The 17,472-nt window shown below is 43.3% G+C and overlaps 1 protein-coding gene across 12 annotated transcripts in view; it reads right to left on the minus strand.

Annotated features, from left to right (window-relative positions):
• Positions 1–17,472, minus strand: part of adgrl2a (adhesion G protein-coupled receptor L2a) — a 185,435-nt gene that overhangs the window by 139,241 nt on the left and 28,722 nt on the right. For all 12 annotated transcript variants that reach the window (XM_061883989.1, XM_061883987.1, XM_061883988.1 and 9 more), the window contains exon 2: positions 2,919–3,055. In XM_061883989.1, coding sequence (XP_061739973.1) covers positions 2,919–2,982 — 64 coding nt within the window. In that variant the 5' untranslated portion in view covers positions 2,983–3,055. The remainder of the gene's footprint in view (positions 1–2,918; positions 3,056–17,472) is intronic.

A 17,472-nucleotide genomic window follows, 5' to 3' on the forward strand; every position in this document is an offset into this window, starting at 1 on the left:
CTTAAAAGACCTAACCTTGATCCAGACCTCATGGTAAACTACCGACCGGTGTCTCACCTTCCCTTTATTTCGAAAATCCTCGAAAAAATTGTTGCAGAGCAGCTAAATGAGCACTTAGCGTTTAACAATCTATGTGAAACCTTTCAATCCGGTTTCAGGGCAAATCACTCGACTGAGACAGCCCTCGCAAAAATGACTAATGATCTATTGCTAACGATGGACTCTGATGCGTCATCTATGTTGCTGCTCCTCGATCTTAGCGCTGCTTTCGATACCGTCGATCATAATATTTTATTAGAGCGTATCAAAATACGAATTGGTATTTCAGACTCAGCCCTGTCATGGTTTAACTCTTATCTTACTGATAGGATGCAGTGCGTCTCCTATAACAGTGTGACCTCGGACTATGTTAAGGTAACGTGTGGAGTTCCCCAGGGTTCGGTCCTTGGCCCTGTACTCTTCAGCATCTACATGCTGCCGCTAGGTGACATCATACGCAAATACGGTATTAGCTTTCACTGTTATGCTGATGACACCCAACTTTACATGCCCCTAAAGCTGACCAACACGCCGGACTGTAGTCAGTTGGAAGCGTGTCTTAATGAAATTAAACAATGGATGTCCGCTAACTTTTTGCAACTTAATGCCAAAAAAACGGAAATGCTGATTATCGGTCCTGCTAGACACCGACCTCTATTTAATAATACAACTTTAACATTTGACAACCAAATAATAAAACAAGGTGACTCTGTAAAAAATCTGGGTATTATCTTCGACCCAACTCTCTCCTTTGAGTCACACATTAAAAGCGTTACTAAAACGGCCTTCTTTCATCTCCGTAATATCGCTAAAATTCGCTCCATTTTGTCCACTAAAGACGCCGAGATCATTATCCATGCGTTTGTTACGTCTCGTCTCGATTACTGTAACGTATTATTTTCGGGTCTCCCAATGTCTAGCATTAAAAGATTACAGTTGGTACAAAATGCGGCTGCTAGACTTTTGACAAGAACAAGAAAGTTTGATCATATTACGCCTGTACTGTATATACCTTTATATACATATATACATACATATATACCTATACTGTATATACCTTTATATACATATATACATACATATATACCTATACTGTATATACCTTTATATACATATATACATACATATATACCTATACTGGCTCACCTGCACTGGCTTCCTGTGCACTTAAGATGTGACTTTAAGGTTTTACTACTTACGTATAAAATACTACACGGTCTAGCTCCAGCCTATCTTGCCGATTGTATTGTACCGTATGTCCCGGCAAGAAATCTGCGTTCAAAAGACTCCGGCTTATTAGTGATTCCTAGAGCCCAAAAAAAGTCTGCGGGCTATAGAGCGTTTTCCGTTCGGGCTCCAGTACTCTGGAATGCCCTCCCGGTAACAGTTCGAGATGCTACCTCAGTAGAAGCATTTAAGTCTCATCTTAAAACTCATCTGTATACTCTAGCCTTTAAATAGACCTCCTTTTTAGACCAGTTGATCTGCCGCTTCTTTTCTTTCTCCTATGTCCCCCCCTCCCTTGTGGAGGGGGTCCGGTCCGATGACCATGGATGATACTGACTGTCCAGAGTCGAGACCCAGGATGGACCGCTCGTCGGGACCCAGGATGGACCGCTCGCCTGTATCGGTTGGGGACATCTCTACGCTGCTGATCCGCTTGAGATGGTTTCCTGTGGACGGGACTCTCACTGCTGTCTTGGAGCCACTATGGATTGAACTTTCACAGTATCATGTTAGACCCGCTCGACATCCATTGCTTTCGGTCCCCTAGAGGGGGGGGGTTGCCCACATCTGAGGTCCTCTCCAAGGTTTCTCATAGTCAGCATTGTCGCTGGCGTCCCACTGAATGTGAATTCTCCCTGCCCACTGGGTGTGAGTTTTCCTTGCCCTTTTGTGGGTTCTTCCGAGGATGTTGTAGTCGTAATGATTTGTGCAGTCCTTTGAGACATTTGTGATTTGGGGCTATATAAATAAACATTGATTGATTGATTGATTGATTGTTTCACTTTCACAAATTCTGCAGTAAATTCATCAAAATGTCAGCGTGGAGTTATTGAGTCTGTTTAGCTAATTGGAGAGCTAGCTTGCGCAGCTAGTGGGTCCATGACCATAACTTCTGTTTTGTTTGATCAGCCGTTTTACTGCCCTGTCACAGACACTGTTTGGAAACAATGAAGGTATGTAAATAAACCCTGTGTGTAAACAACTCATTAACATCCTATTAAGCTGTGGTTTATGGTGGGGTGCGGCTAAATATAGGGAAAAACATGTTTTTCTTGTATAATTTAGCGGATGTGGCTTACATACGCTGCTTACATACAGTGTGAAAATATGGTTGTTTTGCGACAATAATACTTCAATAATCCTAACTTTTTTGTACATGTTTCATCAACATGCGAGAATAATCCTCCATGAAAGAAGCTGGAGCACATCCAGCAGAGGAAATAACAGGAATAACTTTTCTGATATGTTGCAGGAGACAGAAGGCAACTTCTCAAGCAATCCTCAATGACTTCCTGCAGTGATGAAAGAGTAATAAGTGGCGCTCGATCGTGGCCACGAGGACACGGCGGACAGAGAGTCAATCACAGCTAAAAGTGACGGTGATTAACATGGTTTTTGGGAGCTGTGACATGTGCGAGCGCTGCTTGTGAGAACAGAAAGCAAACACGTCTGATGCCTCTGGGAACAACTGCAGAACATCTCTGGCCACGCCCACTTTGTCTGACACATAGCCACCAATCACAGCTCGCCCACCGGAGCCATGCACGCTCCTCCGAGTGGCATTACTCACACGTGCCTGGCAGGCGCGGCGCTAGCTCCTCAGTAACAATCTAAGAGAGGAAGGAACATCCCAGTCTGGCTCCAGCACTTACCCTCCGTGGAGAAGACCTGGGCCAGCGCCACCAGGAACCAGCAGGACCTGTGGACTTTCCACATCTTGCTGCTCTCTTGCAGGCTCAAAGAAGTCCAAGCTCTGCAACCTCCCGGATCTTCATCCTGGTTCTTTCACCTGACACCAAGAAGGAAACATCAGCTCAGCTTGTAAAATACACACAACACACTTTTGACGCACAACACACTTTGAAGACAGGAGTGTGAGGTGATGAATGGTGAGAAGTGAAAGCTGGATGTGGATCATCTTCACTGTGACTAAGCTTCATAAGGATCCACTTCTATCCTTTTTTAGGCACCTAACTAGGGTTCTAGAGTACAGTGCTACTAGTAAAGTATTGCGGTACTATTGAATCGAACACGGTACTTTACTCTGTTTGGAAAGTACCGGCCCCTCATATTCTTTTATGGACGGGCATGTCGGCACGTGGTGGCATTGCTGCTTTCACCAGCAGAGGAGCATGTATGGCAGCGCACACACACAGAGTACTTCCAAGCAGACACAGTGTGTAGACAGAAAAGGGAGAATGGACGCATTTTGCTGTAAAAAGTCAAGATAAAGGTGAAGTCTTAACACTGAAACACCCTCAGGAAGAGCTGCTCTAAGACATGCGGCTAACATCCCTCCACAGTGTTTTAGCTACTTTTGAAAAACTGATCCTGGCCTCCATGGCGACAACTAAAGTACTTTTCTTACAAGTACCATTATCACTGGAGGCCGAGGAATTGCTAAACATGCTTCACTACACACTGTAGCTCCCAGCATAACAATGTAAACAAACGCCATGGGTGGATCTACACCTGACATCCACTGTAATGATACCAAGTACAGGAGTATATATATAGTCGATACTACTATGATTACATCGATATGTTTTATGGTCACTCAATATTTTTTCCATTTTTTTAAATGCATATTATGTTTATAAAGTCAGTAATGATGACTTTGAATATGACCAATGTATGATCCGGGAACTACTTGGTATCGACATGATCCATACCTAAATGTGTGGTATCATCCAAAACTAATGTCAAGTATCAAAGAAGAGAAGAATAAGTGATTATTACATTTGAACAGAAGTGTAGATAGAACATGTTAAAACAGAAAATAAGCAGATATTAACAGTGAAATGAACAAGTAGATTAATAATCCATTTTTACAGTTTGTCCCTCATAATGTGTATAAAATAATAGGTGTATGTATGACACAATATGTTACATTTTTACAGTTTGTCCCTCATAATGTGTATAAAATAATAGGTGTATAAAGTACACAATATGTTACTGCAGACTAATTAGGAGTCTTTGTTTGTTTACTTACTACTAAACAACAAGTTGTCTAGTATGTTCAACATTTTATTGAAGGACTAAATGACAATAATAAACACATGTTTAACATACAATAAGATTTGGTTGTTCCAATTAAGCCAATTATGATTTTTTTTGTGGTGCCCTTTATTTAGAAAAGTATCCAAAACACATGTTGGTACCGGTATTAAACTATCGGTATCTGAACAACCCAACACTGATCAAAGTCCATCAGTTCTACAAAGTACAATCCATCCATGTTCTACTACTAAATCAGCTCAAATCAAATCAAATGAAAGGGTACATATACATATACATATATATAAATATACATATACATATCTGACAGAATGAAAGGGTATATATACATATACATATACATATACATATAAATATACATATACATATCTGACAGAATGAAAGGGTATATATACATATACATATAAATATACATATACATATACATGTAAATGTACATATACATATACATGTAAATATCTGACAGAATGAAAGGGTATATATACGTATACATATAAATATACATATACATATACATATAAATATACATATACATATACATATAAATATACATATACATATACATGTAAATATCTGACAGAAATTGCTGATAAGTAAGGCTGTACTTTAGCAGCATAATAATTGACATTAGATATTAGAGATGATTAATGATTGATTACGATCCAGGTGCTTTGGTTCCATTAAAAGTGATTATTGATGCATCTTCCATGAAAGCAGTTCCACATGTTGTTCCACTAAATAAGTATTCATCACTTGTAACTTTGAAAAACAATACATTGGTAGAAAGAAACAGTTGAATGAATTCCTGTTGTCATAAAATCCACACAAACGTGTGCAAAACTGGAGCAGCACGGTGCCTCGCAACAAGAAGGTTCGGGGTTCAATTCTTAAGGGGAAATTTTAGAACTTTTGCATTACTTTATTTATAATAATGGATTATTGACGTTTACTAATCAGTTTTACAATGGTCCATGTTGCAATTGTGATGCAAGTAAAATAGATGATTTCTCCACCTTAGCGAGATAAGTCGTGTACGTAAGAAGAGGGATGGCACTGAGGTGTCTAAGAACCTGTTAAAGAAGCTTAAAATGGATTCTGGAACACACTGGAGGGCAATGCTTGTATTTTAAAACTGCTGTAATATGGGCCCGCCTTCTGGTCCTCGTCAGCACACGGTCAGTTGGGGGTAATCGCAGTGGTTTGGCAGGTCACTAATCGACACGCTTGGTAATAAAAGTATGGACTAGCGTCTCCGTGTTGTCCCCAGAGAGAAGGAGGCCGACTGCCGCTATATTTTCATGTTGATAAAAACCCTTTTTTCAGGGTGGATCTCATGTGTGGGCTAACACAAATTACACACAAATTCTTCACTTGCGAAGATGGATTCAAAGAAAGTGACTTTATTTTGGCTGAAAGTTACTCAGCGGGCCTCAGAACCTCGAGTGAGACGGACGGGATCATGTTGGAACAATCTTAAGGCGGATCTTTACATTTCACAATTGGAGCAAATCTGTTTGGAGTCTGATCTTCTCTTGAATGTGACTGCAGTCTGTTTGCAAGTCACTTTGGGTCCGGCTGCTGTCCGTCATCCGTGTGGTCATCTTAGGTCCGGCTGCTGTCCGTCATCCGTGTGGTCATCTTAAGTCCGGCTGCTGTCCGTCATCCGTGTGGTCATCTTAGGTCCGGCTGCTGTCCGTCATCCGTGTGGTCATCTTAGGTCCGGCTGCTGTCCGTCATCCGTGTGGTCATCTTAGGTCCGGCTGCTGTCCGTCATCCGTGTGGTCATCTTAGGTCCGGCTGCTGTCTGTCATCCGTGTGGTCATCTTAGGTCCGGCTGCTGTCCGTCATCCATGTGGTCATCTTAGGTCCGGCTGCTGTCCGTCATCCGTGTGGTCATCTTAGGTCCGGCTGCTGTCCGTCATCCGTGTGGTCATCTTAGGTCCGGCTGCTGTCCGTCATCCGTGTGGTCATCTTAGGTCCGGCTGCTGTCCGTCATCCGTGTGGTCATCTTAGGTCCGGCTGCTGTCCGTCATCCGTGTGGTCATCTTAGGTCCGGCTGCTGTCCGTCATCCGTGTGGTCATCTTAGGTCCGGCTGCTGTCTGTCATCCGTGTGGTCATCTTAGGTCCGGCTGCTGTCCGTCATCCATGTGGTCATCTTAGGTCCGGCTGCTGTCCGTCATCCGTGTGGTCATCTTAGGTCCGGCTGCTGTCCGTCATCCGTGTGGTCATCTTAGGTCCGGCTGCTGTCCGTCATCCGTGTGGTCATCTTAGGTCCGGCTGCTGTCCGTCATCCGTGTGGTCATCTCGCAATGTTTTTCATTTGGGTTAGAAAAATAATTCGACATGAAAATCTATTGATTCTGTTTGATGGTTGTATTTTGACAGCCAAAAAGGGAAACCAGAAGGTTGTTCCTGATCAATTATCCCATTTCACTGATGTGTTTGAAAAGGGGAATTAAAACCAGTTTTTCTGCGCTGCCTGTTCAAGGTCTGGACATGTGCTCGCCACTTCCAGCGGAGTCTGATAAAGATCCCATTGCACTTGCAGTCCAAAACATGAGATTTGGTCCACTTTGGTGAAGGTAGTCCTGGATCCAGTTTTGGAGAGAAGGCCAAAGGTGAGCTGCCTGCCCAGGCATGTTTTTCTCCCTTTTGTCCGCCTGTTTACACTGCGGGCTGGAAGTGGGTCCTCTCAGCGCCATGAGCCATTAGCACAGGTAGCATCACTCGGGCAACAAGGCACACATTACAAACTCCTTTTTCAGCACCATCAAACACACACCTCTGCAACTTTTCTCTAGACGTTAGCCTTCACGCGCAACTCGGCCAGAGCTGTAAAACTCAGCCTCTGCTCGCTCATTTGAGCATTTGATCTATTTTGCAATTGCTTGCTTCCCGGCGTGAAAGTGTGTGAGCATGTAAACACGCCACAACACACACGCTAGGCTACAAAGTTGTAATTAAGGCCGCCATAATCACCTCATCTAATGTGGCATTAAGCCTCACGTGAGACTTGTCATTTCACAGCCGTTAGAAGGAGGTTAGTGCAAGTATGGCACACGACAACGCTGTATGTTTGGCTGAATTAACACCAGCTTCTCAACACACCTTTTCTTCACTTTCTGCTCCTTTTCTAAACATTCTACACCACTGACAACACGCTCATTACACCTGAGAAAGACACTTTTCTTTGAATTTGTTACACTTTAGTTTACATTTTTTAGACACAAAATAGTATCCCATTTACTAAGGATGTGAATCACCAGTCTCCATTTGCAAACTATTACTTACTGTAATAATCATAATGAAACTTTTGAAAAAAGGTGCCAGGCTGGAAAAGCTTTTTCTGCGTGCATTGAGATCACCTAAAAACGTCTTTTTAAAAATAGACACATACATATATACACATATATATATATATATATATATATATATATATATACACACATACATATATATATATATATATATATATATATATATATATATATATACACATACATATATATATATATATATATATATATATACACATACATATATATATATATATATATATATATATATATATATATATATATATATATATATATATATATATATATATATGTGACCAGCGTCCTATCGGAGGTAAGAGGTGTGCCCAGGTTGAGCCCAGCAGACACGTGGCCCTAGGCAGAGTGGGTGAGGGGTGAGGGGTGAGGGGTGGGGGGGTGGGGGGGTGGTACCTAGCTGCCCTGCCTGCAGTCCTCCTCAATCAGCTGGAGATGATGACATCCGTGTCTAACGACCAATGGAGGACACCTGGGTTGTGATCAGCCTGGGCCATAAAAGCTGCAGCTTGAACCTGAGCTCACTCAACCTCTGCATGAGACGCTGTCGGCCGCCAACCAGTGTTGGGCAAAAACTAGTGCGATAAAGGGAATGATGAACAATACCCCAAACTGGGAGTTGACTACATTTACGCCCCCCACCCCACCTTTGTTGAATAAACCTATTTTCTTGAGAACAGAAGCCTTCTCAGCGTCTTGGTGTAGGGCAGTGCCTACAATAAGTAGATATACAAATACAGTACATGCATGTACATACATATATATATATATACTTACATACAGACATACATTAAAATATACATGCATGCATACATACATACTGTACATATACTTAATATACCATATTTCCTTGAATTGCCACAGGGCATATAGTATGCGCCTGCCTTGAATTACCGCCTGGTCAAACTCGTGACATCACGAGTGACACTTGCCCTGTCATCATTTTCAAGATGGAGGAGGCTGACTTCAATACCGGTAATTTGAAATTGCATAAAGGGAAGAGGATTAAGAGCTATTCAGTAGGATTTAAGGCCCAAGCTTACATCACACTCAAATTTTTACTGCATACCTTTGGTAAGTGCCGGAGTGAGACGAGGTTTTAAATTAATTAGCGCCCCGGCAGCAATTCAAGGAAATGCTGTACTTTTTTTTAAATCAATTTTCTGAATCAGGATACGAAAGTGAATCGTTCTTTTTGGTGCCTGCCTACCTTTTACACTTCCAGAATTGTCCTGTGCGCAGGCAACAATAACCGACCTGCACTCAGAAATAAATATGCTGTAATGTGCATGCCAGGCCAGTAGAGGGCATGGCACTTGCACAGAAACACTAAGCCATTGTTGTTTGTCTGCTTTCAGTTGGCATGAAGTCCATGTGAAATGTTTGAAAAGCTTTGTGGCACGTTAGCGACGTCCTAAACACACGTTGTGAGAGAAGTTATGGACACAAACTAGTGTCTATGCCATTCTTGTCAACACGTGCACGATGGTTTAAAATGGACACAAACCTTTTAAATCTGTGTGTTCTTCAGCTCTCAAACGTAGAAGCAGCCAGAAGAAAGGTGGTAAAGCATGACCAAATGACAACAACCAGGCAAGTACAGGAAGTGGAAGTGCAGAATTTGGTCGTGATGCAAATCAACTCGGCCGATGTTTTTGATCTGGCGTCATTCTCGTGGCCTTTGCAAGTCTCTACACTTTGATGAGGCCTCCAGCACAACAATAAAGCTGCACATAAAGGCTTTAAGATCCTTACAAACATGCACAGGCTTAACTTTGTCCACGTACAGTACAATACTTACATGGAACACACATAGTCCGATAGGACTGTTGGAGGGGATTATGATCACTGTGGTGGCCAACAGTTACCTCCTGCACTGCAACAATACATTGTGGTGGCCAACAGTTACCTCCTGCACTGCAACAATACATTGTGGTGGCCAACAGTTACCTTCTGCACTGCAACAATACATTGTGGTGGCCAACAGTTACCTCCTGCACTGCAACAATACATTGTGGTGGCCAACAGTTACCTCCTGCACTGCAACAATACATTGTGGTGGCCAACAGTTACCTCCTGCACTGCAACAATACATTGTGGTGGCCAACAGTTACCTTCTGCACCGCAACAATACATTGTGGTGGCCAACAGTTACCTTCTGCACCGCAACAATACATTGTGGTGGCCAACAGTTACCTCCTGCACTGCAACAATACATTGTGGTGGCCAACAGTTACCTTCTGCACTGCAACAATACATTGTGGTGGCCAACAGTTACCTTCTGCACTGCAACAATACATTGTGGTGGCCAACAGTTACCTTCTGCACTGCAACAATACATTGTGGTGGCCAACAGTTACCTTCTGCACCGCAACAATACATTGTGGTGGCCAACAGTTACCTTCTGCACCGCAACAATACATTGTGGTGGCCAACAGTTACCTTCTGCACCGCAACAATACATTGTGGTGGCCAACAGTTACCTTCTGCACTGCAACAATACATTGTGGTGGCCAACAGTTACCTTCTGCACTGCAACAATACATTGTGGTGGCCAACAGTTACCTTCTGCACTGCAACAATACATTGTGGTGGCCAACAGTTACCTTCTGCACCGCAACAATACATTGTGGTGGCCAACAGTTACCTTCTGCACTGCAACAATACATTGTGGTGGCCAACAGTTACCTTCTGCACTGCAACAATACATTGTGGTGGCCAACAGTTACCTTCTGCACCGCAACAATACATTGTGGTGGCCAACAGTTACCTCCTGCACTGCAACAATACATTGTGGTGGCCAACAGTTACCTCCTGCACTGCAACAATACATTGTGGTGGCCAACAGTTACCTTCTGCACTGCAACAATACATTGTGGTGGCCAACAGTTACCTCCTGCACTGCAACAATACATTGTGGTGGCCAACAGTTACCTTCTGCACCGCAACAATACATTGTGGTGGCCAACAGTTACCTCCTGCACTGCAACAATACATTGTGGTGGCCAACAGTTACCTTCTGCACCGCAACAATACATTGTGGTGGCCAACAGTTACCTTCTGCACTGCAACAATACATTGTGGTGGCCAACAGTTACCTTCTGCACTGCAACAATACATTGTGGTGGCCAACAGTTACCTCCTGCACTGCAACAATACATTGTGGTGGCCAACAGTTACCTTCTGCACTGCAACAATACATTGTGGTGGCCAACAGTTACCTCCTGCACTGCAACAATACATTGTGGTGGCCAACAGTTACCTTCTGCACTGCAACAATACATTGTGGTGGCCAACAGTTACCTCCTGCACTGCAACAATACATTGTGGTGGCCAACAGTTACCTCCTGCACTGCAACAATACATTGTGGTGGCCAACAGTTACCTTCTGCACTGCAACAATACATTGTGGTGGCCAACAGTTACCTTCTGCACCGCAACAATACATTGTGGTGGCCAACAGAAAAATGAATATATTCCTAGGAGTGTCCTTTGAAATCAGTGTTTTATCCTTGCATCCTCTCCCCACAAACTAGAAGGTGGTTGACGCTGACCTTTACAGACTTAAAACAGGATCCCACACAAGTTATCAGACAACCATGGATGTGCCACAGGTGGGTTATGACAGGGGTCCCCAAACTACGGCTGGCGGTGGGCCGGCCAGCGAGCGGCATGTCCCCAGGTGAGTGTTGGACGGCATGATTGTTGACAATGTGCTGCCATCTGATGGAGTGTGTGGGTATTGTTAGTCATTGATCATTGAGCATTAGATCAGCATTAAAATGCAACATATCGCTATCATTTAGACCCGTGTTATTTCCAACCACAGATAGTCTGGTGTGCCTTGGGAGGTTATGTAACTTCACCTAATTGGGTTAAAAGCATTTTAAGCATTATTGAGTGTCTGTTCTGTCTACAGCTCGGCAGTCATTTCAATTACGTGTAGTAACCGTGTTACACTCGTCCATATCAGTAGGTGGCAGCAGATAGCTAATTGCTTTGTGGTGATCACAATATGTGGACGACAACGGCAGGCAGCGTGCAGGTAAAAAGGTTTCTAATGCTTAAACCAAAAATAAAGAAAAGCTGAGTGCCCAATCTGATCCAATCCAATCCAATCCACTTTATTTATATAGCACATTTAAACAACAATAATGTTTCCAAAGTGCTGCACAGCCATGTTGAAAAGAATATTAAAAACAATATACCTAAGAAAAGGCATTGAAGCTTAGGGAAGGTTTTGCAAAATGAAACTAAAACTGAGCTGGCTACAAAGTAAACATAAACAGAATGCTGGACAACAGCAAAGACTAACAGCGGTGGATCTGAGAGGGCGTCCACAAAGTACATCCACACATGACAATCAACAACGTCTCCACAAAGAAGGATAAAAACAACATAATTAGTCTTGATTGCAAAAACAAAGCAGGTGCGGAGAATAGCCCTCGAAGGAAGACATGAAACTGACACAGGAAAATACCAACAAAACAGGAAAAGCCACCAAAATAGAAGTGCAAGACAAGAAGTAAAAGACTACACACGGGACAACACCAAAAAAGTCCAAAAGAGTCATGTGATGTGACTGTACACCTACCTTGAGACAAGAGCTATAGTCATGCATGCTTGCTTATGCTTTACATTCATTTCCAACAATTTTTCATAAAATTTCATTTCTAATGTTTTTTGCTGGTGGTGTGCCTTTGGATTTTTTCATTTAAAAAAATGTTCCTTGGCTCAAAAAAGGTTGAAAAACAGTGATTAAGACAGCCTTTCTCACACATTGTCCGATTCATTAAAAACCAAGACAGAAAGTTAATATAAGTGGTACAAAACACACAACGTGCCCACTGAACTATGTGCACATTATAAAGAAATGTCTAAACACTACACACAATTCAGAGTTACACCCATTTAAATCCATCACCAAGCATTATGGGTTTTTGATTGATTGAGAAGCTTATGGACATCTTAAAGAATGTAATCTATGGAATGCTTTAAAAAGGCAAATGGATGGCCCAAAAAGCCAAAAGGCTAGTTCTCCTTGTGCTCCATAAAATGCACACTTTGACATGTTTGTCGCATTTTAGCTGCTTGATATTTCTGACGGGAGGTGAACAGAAAAGGAGTGGTTCGCATACTCTTAATATTCAGTGTTTTGTCGTTTGAACTTGATATTGTAGTGATGGGAGGTTTCAATGAGTTGTTCAGCCTGTTGGTGTGGAATAATATTGCAATCTTTTATTTTGGTGCAAAATGATCATATTTGCTGTCGTATTTCATTATATGTGTGTAAAAGTTTGGGGTCCCCTGGGTTATAGTGTTTGCAACACAGCGTGTGTATCAGTTTTAATGGAAACGCACATTAACCAAGAGATTTCCCCGCCAAGGTTGAGATTAATGAGCTGCATTAAAAGCTTAACCTTAAACTTGTCTGGAGTTATCAGGAGAACACTCGCACATCATCCGTCTAAATCACGTTGCTTCCCTTTCAACACCAAACTATTAATGTAATCCCGGCGTGCTTCGGGGTCTGCGTCTCCGTCTAAACAATCTCATAGACCGGAGCAGCACGTTTAGTTTCTCCAGCAGGCAGGCTGATAATTCTGCTCTGACGAGACATGCAGTCTGTAAACAAAGTATTGCTGGATCCATAAGTAATTCTCTCCTCACTGTCACCATCTCCTCTCAACACACCTGGAGAGTCTGAAGACAAAGACCAGACACGGCTAACGGCTTTGCCTCGCAGGCAGCGGAGCCCCCCGCCAGGAAGTAAATGCGGAATGTACATCCCTCATACATGGTGGTGGTTGTTCTGCAAATCGATGATAACAGTCCTATACTTAACGCGTTTTGTCTCCCGCTGTGAGTGTTCAAGGCGCAGACCGGAGGGAGACTGGCGCTCTTCTCATTAGACGCACCGAGGACTCCCCTCTCAGCTGGGGCTCGCTTTTCTCCCCTTCCCGTGTCTTGAAACACAGACGCCGCCAGTGATCGGAGCCCGCAGCATGCCGTCAAGATCTGAGAACAGGTGTTTGCGTCTACCAGCTTGTGCGCGACAGATGATGAAGGGCGGCGGCGGCGGCGTGGCTCGCTTCCAAAGGCCCGATCGAGGCAACGCTGGGTGATCGTTGGGCGCAGATTAGCCAGTTGTGCGGTCAATAAACTGCTTTTGCAGATGTTTAACTATTCTGGAAAATGACGACACTTCAGGGGTGAGGTTGATTTGAAAATACACACAGATTCTGGGGGATCCCTTGTCGAGTTAAAAAAGGGGGGCTTAGTCGCCAAGAGGAAGGGGGTTATTGGAAGAGACAGGAGGAGGGCTGATTGAAAAAGGCAGTTTGAAATCTGAATGGGGGGGGTCTGAAAACAAGAGGCAGATGTGAAAGAATGCCCGGCTTCTCCAAGACAAAGCTTTTGGCTGTCCCTCTTTGGCTGTTAGAGGGCCACAGGAGAATAGAAGAGGAGTTGGGCTTTTCTATTAAACGAGCTCTAGGAGAAAGGGGGGTGTTGGGGGCGTCTCAGAATAAAGGACTGGAGTGGGGGAGGGGATTCATGTTACAATAAAAGATTGACAGCTTGCAAGTCTTGCTTGACCCTTGAATTAGCCCCTCAGCTTTCAACAAACCCCAAGAAAGAGTTGGGATGTTAATTGTCAGCCAACATCAGAGGGATGCAAAGGAGGCCTGGATATTCACTCAAATGTAAATCTGAAGCAAACAGACCTCCACATGTTGAATAGGAGGATTGCTTCTTTCCAACGGCGTGCTCACACATGAATTCATACATACTGTAAGACCCCCTCTGATCTCTGATCTCAGAAAGACTCAACTACCTGGGGACTCGGAGCTAAGACGCCAACCACTCAGACACGGCAGAGGAAGGAAAATATTCCCCCCAAAAGAGATTGTGTTTGTGCTCTGACATGGCTGAAGAAGTACCATTTGCAAGGCGAAATCAGACAATTCGCACTCCAGAGGAAAGAGATTGGGCTGTTGATCGGATGAGTCTGGAGCCCCGCTGAGCCCGATGTGGGCCAGGGAAGAATCAGGCCCTGACCTCTTATGCTGAGGGACTGATTGAGAGCAGCCCGGGGATGACATCCGCACCAAACGCCGTATGACTGCTGATGGTGACCCCCTCCTTTGCACGACGACGGCCCTGACCGGAGAGGAATACCGGGTCAAAGTTGCACCACGCGCAAGGGTGGGGTGCAAGGTCGGGATGACTGTTTGAGAGAGGGGGTGCAAGATGGGACTCCATAACACAAGCACAAGACAAAGGAAAGGAGAAGACAAAAGAACAGGAGGTTTTCTCAGACCTTTCCCGTTTCTTCATGCTAGAATGGCGCCATGGTCTGATGAGGTCATCTTAGCTCAGATCAAATATGATTTTCCTGCAATGCAAGCATCACTTTCACGGCACAGAAGAGCACATGACAGCAGCAGGATGCTCGTCAGGCTCATTGCTCTCCGTCTTTGCAACATTCATCATCTTTACGAGTCACTCAATCTATCGATGAAGATGTGTCCCCCAAACCATATGGCGCCTAAATAAAGCAATCATGAGCCATCGGTTGGAACAAGGCACGTCATCGGGTGGACGCAGACAGATATTGTCCCCAAAACACAGAAAGATAATCCAGCTGGAGTTGAAGAAAAACAGCAGCCAACAGTGAAATGTGTCAAAGCTGTGATTTAGCTTCATTGCCCTCTGCCGGAATATACACAATATCCATAGCATCATAATCACTTTAGCAATGCAGCAAAATCCTATTAGTGCAGTCAGATACCTATACCTGTCCAGCGTCCATCCCTGCGGATTATAGCTAAATGATTCGCCGCGGCAACAAAGTTGTAATACAGGTTCCATAAATTTGAGTTGTAATTTTGATGTTTTACTGGCAAGTGTAGTGGATTATCTGGCAGGGAATTTCAAAATGTCATTTCCACTTGCTGATAGCACAAAACTATTCCTTTCAGCTCCGGTGAGATAAGAATGATTCAGCCAGGACCATTAAACGGTGCCTTTGCCAAATGTTCCCCGCGCTTAGGAATTAATAGGCTGACATGAATACAGTAAGATAAATAGGAAGGTCAGGAATGGCAGGCCGGCCATCTTCAAGTGATAGGAGCTGCCAATCAAGTCCAATAGGTCCTTGACCAGCCATGATTCACCTTGAAATACCAAGAACGCATGTCATGTCCGTGCAGTCGACTCCCCAAACCGGAAAGCAAATCCAATTAGAATGTGTGCGGGGTGCTCAGAGACTACATCAGGACTCCGGACCAGCAACATTTACAGTTGGCCATGCTGAACTAGTCCAAAGAAATCGGGGGATGACGCGAAGCGAGCTCGGCAGTCGGCCAAAACACTTTTCTGGAGTCTGCGTGAGAATGTCATTAGCACATGAGAGACAGAGTGTGGAGTCAAAGGTTCCCGAGTCAAACAGCCAGGTCATATCTCGGACTCAGACTCCTATTTATTTCCATGTCCTTGTTTGTTTGCCAAAAAGGTGCAGGGCCTGGAGACGCTGGCTTCAGAGCCAGATAATCAGGTATTTACACGGATGTGCACCAGTAAGCAGGTTTCCAAACCAGCAGCTCCCTCTTGCTATTAAGGACGCCGCCATCAATAATGCACTGTGATCACCGGCCGTTATTAAACACGTGATGAATATTTAAGGTGGTGGCCCAGCGACACAAAACACCAACAAGGTAAGTGAGATGATGAGGCGCTGAGAACGGGAGTGAAGAGTAAATAAGACATCTATAACCACCTGCCTTTGCTCATCTTGGAGATAAGGATGAATTCTGGGAATACACCTTTAATAAAAGATGTGTCAGTGCAGGTGAATTCCTGACTCGCGCGGAACAGAAAAACCCTAAAGCAGATCTTCTAAGTTCGTGTCATTTTTGCTGGAATTTGGTAGGACATTTTATTTATTTTTGTTGTCCTGTCCAGCTTCTCAGGCAAATCATTTAGTTGATGTAGATGTAGATGTAGATGTAGATGTAGATGTAGATGTAGATGCCCATATCGGCTGTTCACACTGACTTTACGAAAGAGAAGTGTAGGATACTTCTCTTCTTGCCTTATTTGTAGGACATTTTAAACAAACTGTCCCCAACCTTTGCTTGGTAAGAGAGTTAAGCACTGCTACTTAGGGCCGGGCGATATCCTGCTATCAGCGTTTTATACGGGTTGATGTCGCTAATTATTGATGATTTTTATGAGCTATGGAAAACAAGGAGCAGGAGAATAATATGTTTTATTGTAAATGTAACTTGCTCTGATTAAAATCCCTCTGAAATGTCAACACAAAACACTCCGACAATGTCAACAAAATAGTCAAATTACATTGAACACTTAATTATAAGATGTTAAAAATAAGGAATATGTAAGAAATGATTCATAAAGTGTAAGAAAAAAGTGTGAAAATGTAAACATGTAGAAAACTGGAAAAAAAAAATGATTTTCTGCAGGTTTAGTGGCAGGAAGTTACAGCTGTGCTCTTCTTTTTTTTGTCATAAAAAAATGAGGTTTTTTGGGTTGGTGCACCAATTGTAAGTGTATCTTGTGTTTTTCATGTTGACTTAAAAAAAAAAATAAATAAATAAATAAAATTGGATAAAAAATGATTCTGCGGCCCGGTACCAATGGAGCCACGGCCCGGTGGTTGGGGACCACTGCTCTAAAACATGTCCCGCTTAAAAAATGGCACATCTTTGAAGACATAACTGGCAATAATACACCAGCTTGTTATGTTTCATTTTCTTTTCTTCTTTTGAAGCGTGCTAACACTTTGAGATTGAAGGCTCTGGTCATAATGCGGCTGTCTAATTGGTTCTAGAA

The sequence above is a fragment of the Nerophis ophidion genome, linkage group LG22, assembly GCF_033978795.1.
Source record: "Nerophis ophidion isolate RoL-2023_Sa linkage group LG22, RoL_Noph_v1.0, whole genome shotgun sequence".
Classification (NCBI taxonomy): Eukaryota; Metazoa; Chordata; class Actinopteri; order Syngnathiformes; family Syngnathidae; genus Nerophis; species Nerophis ophidion.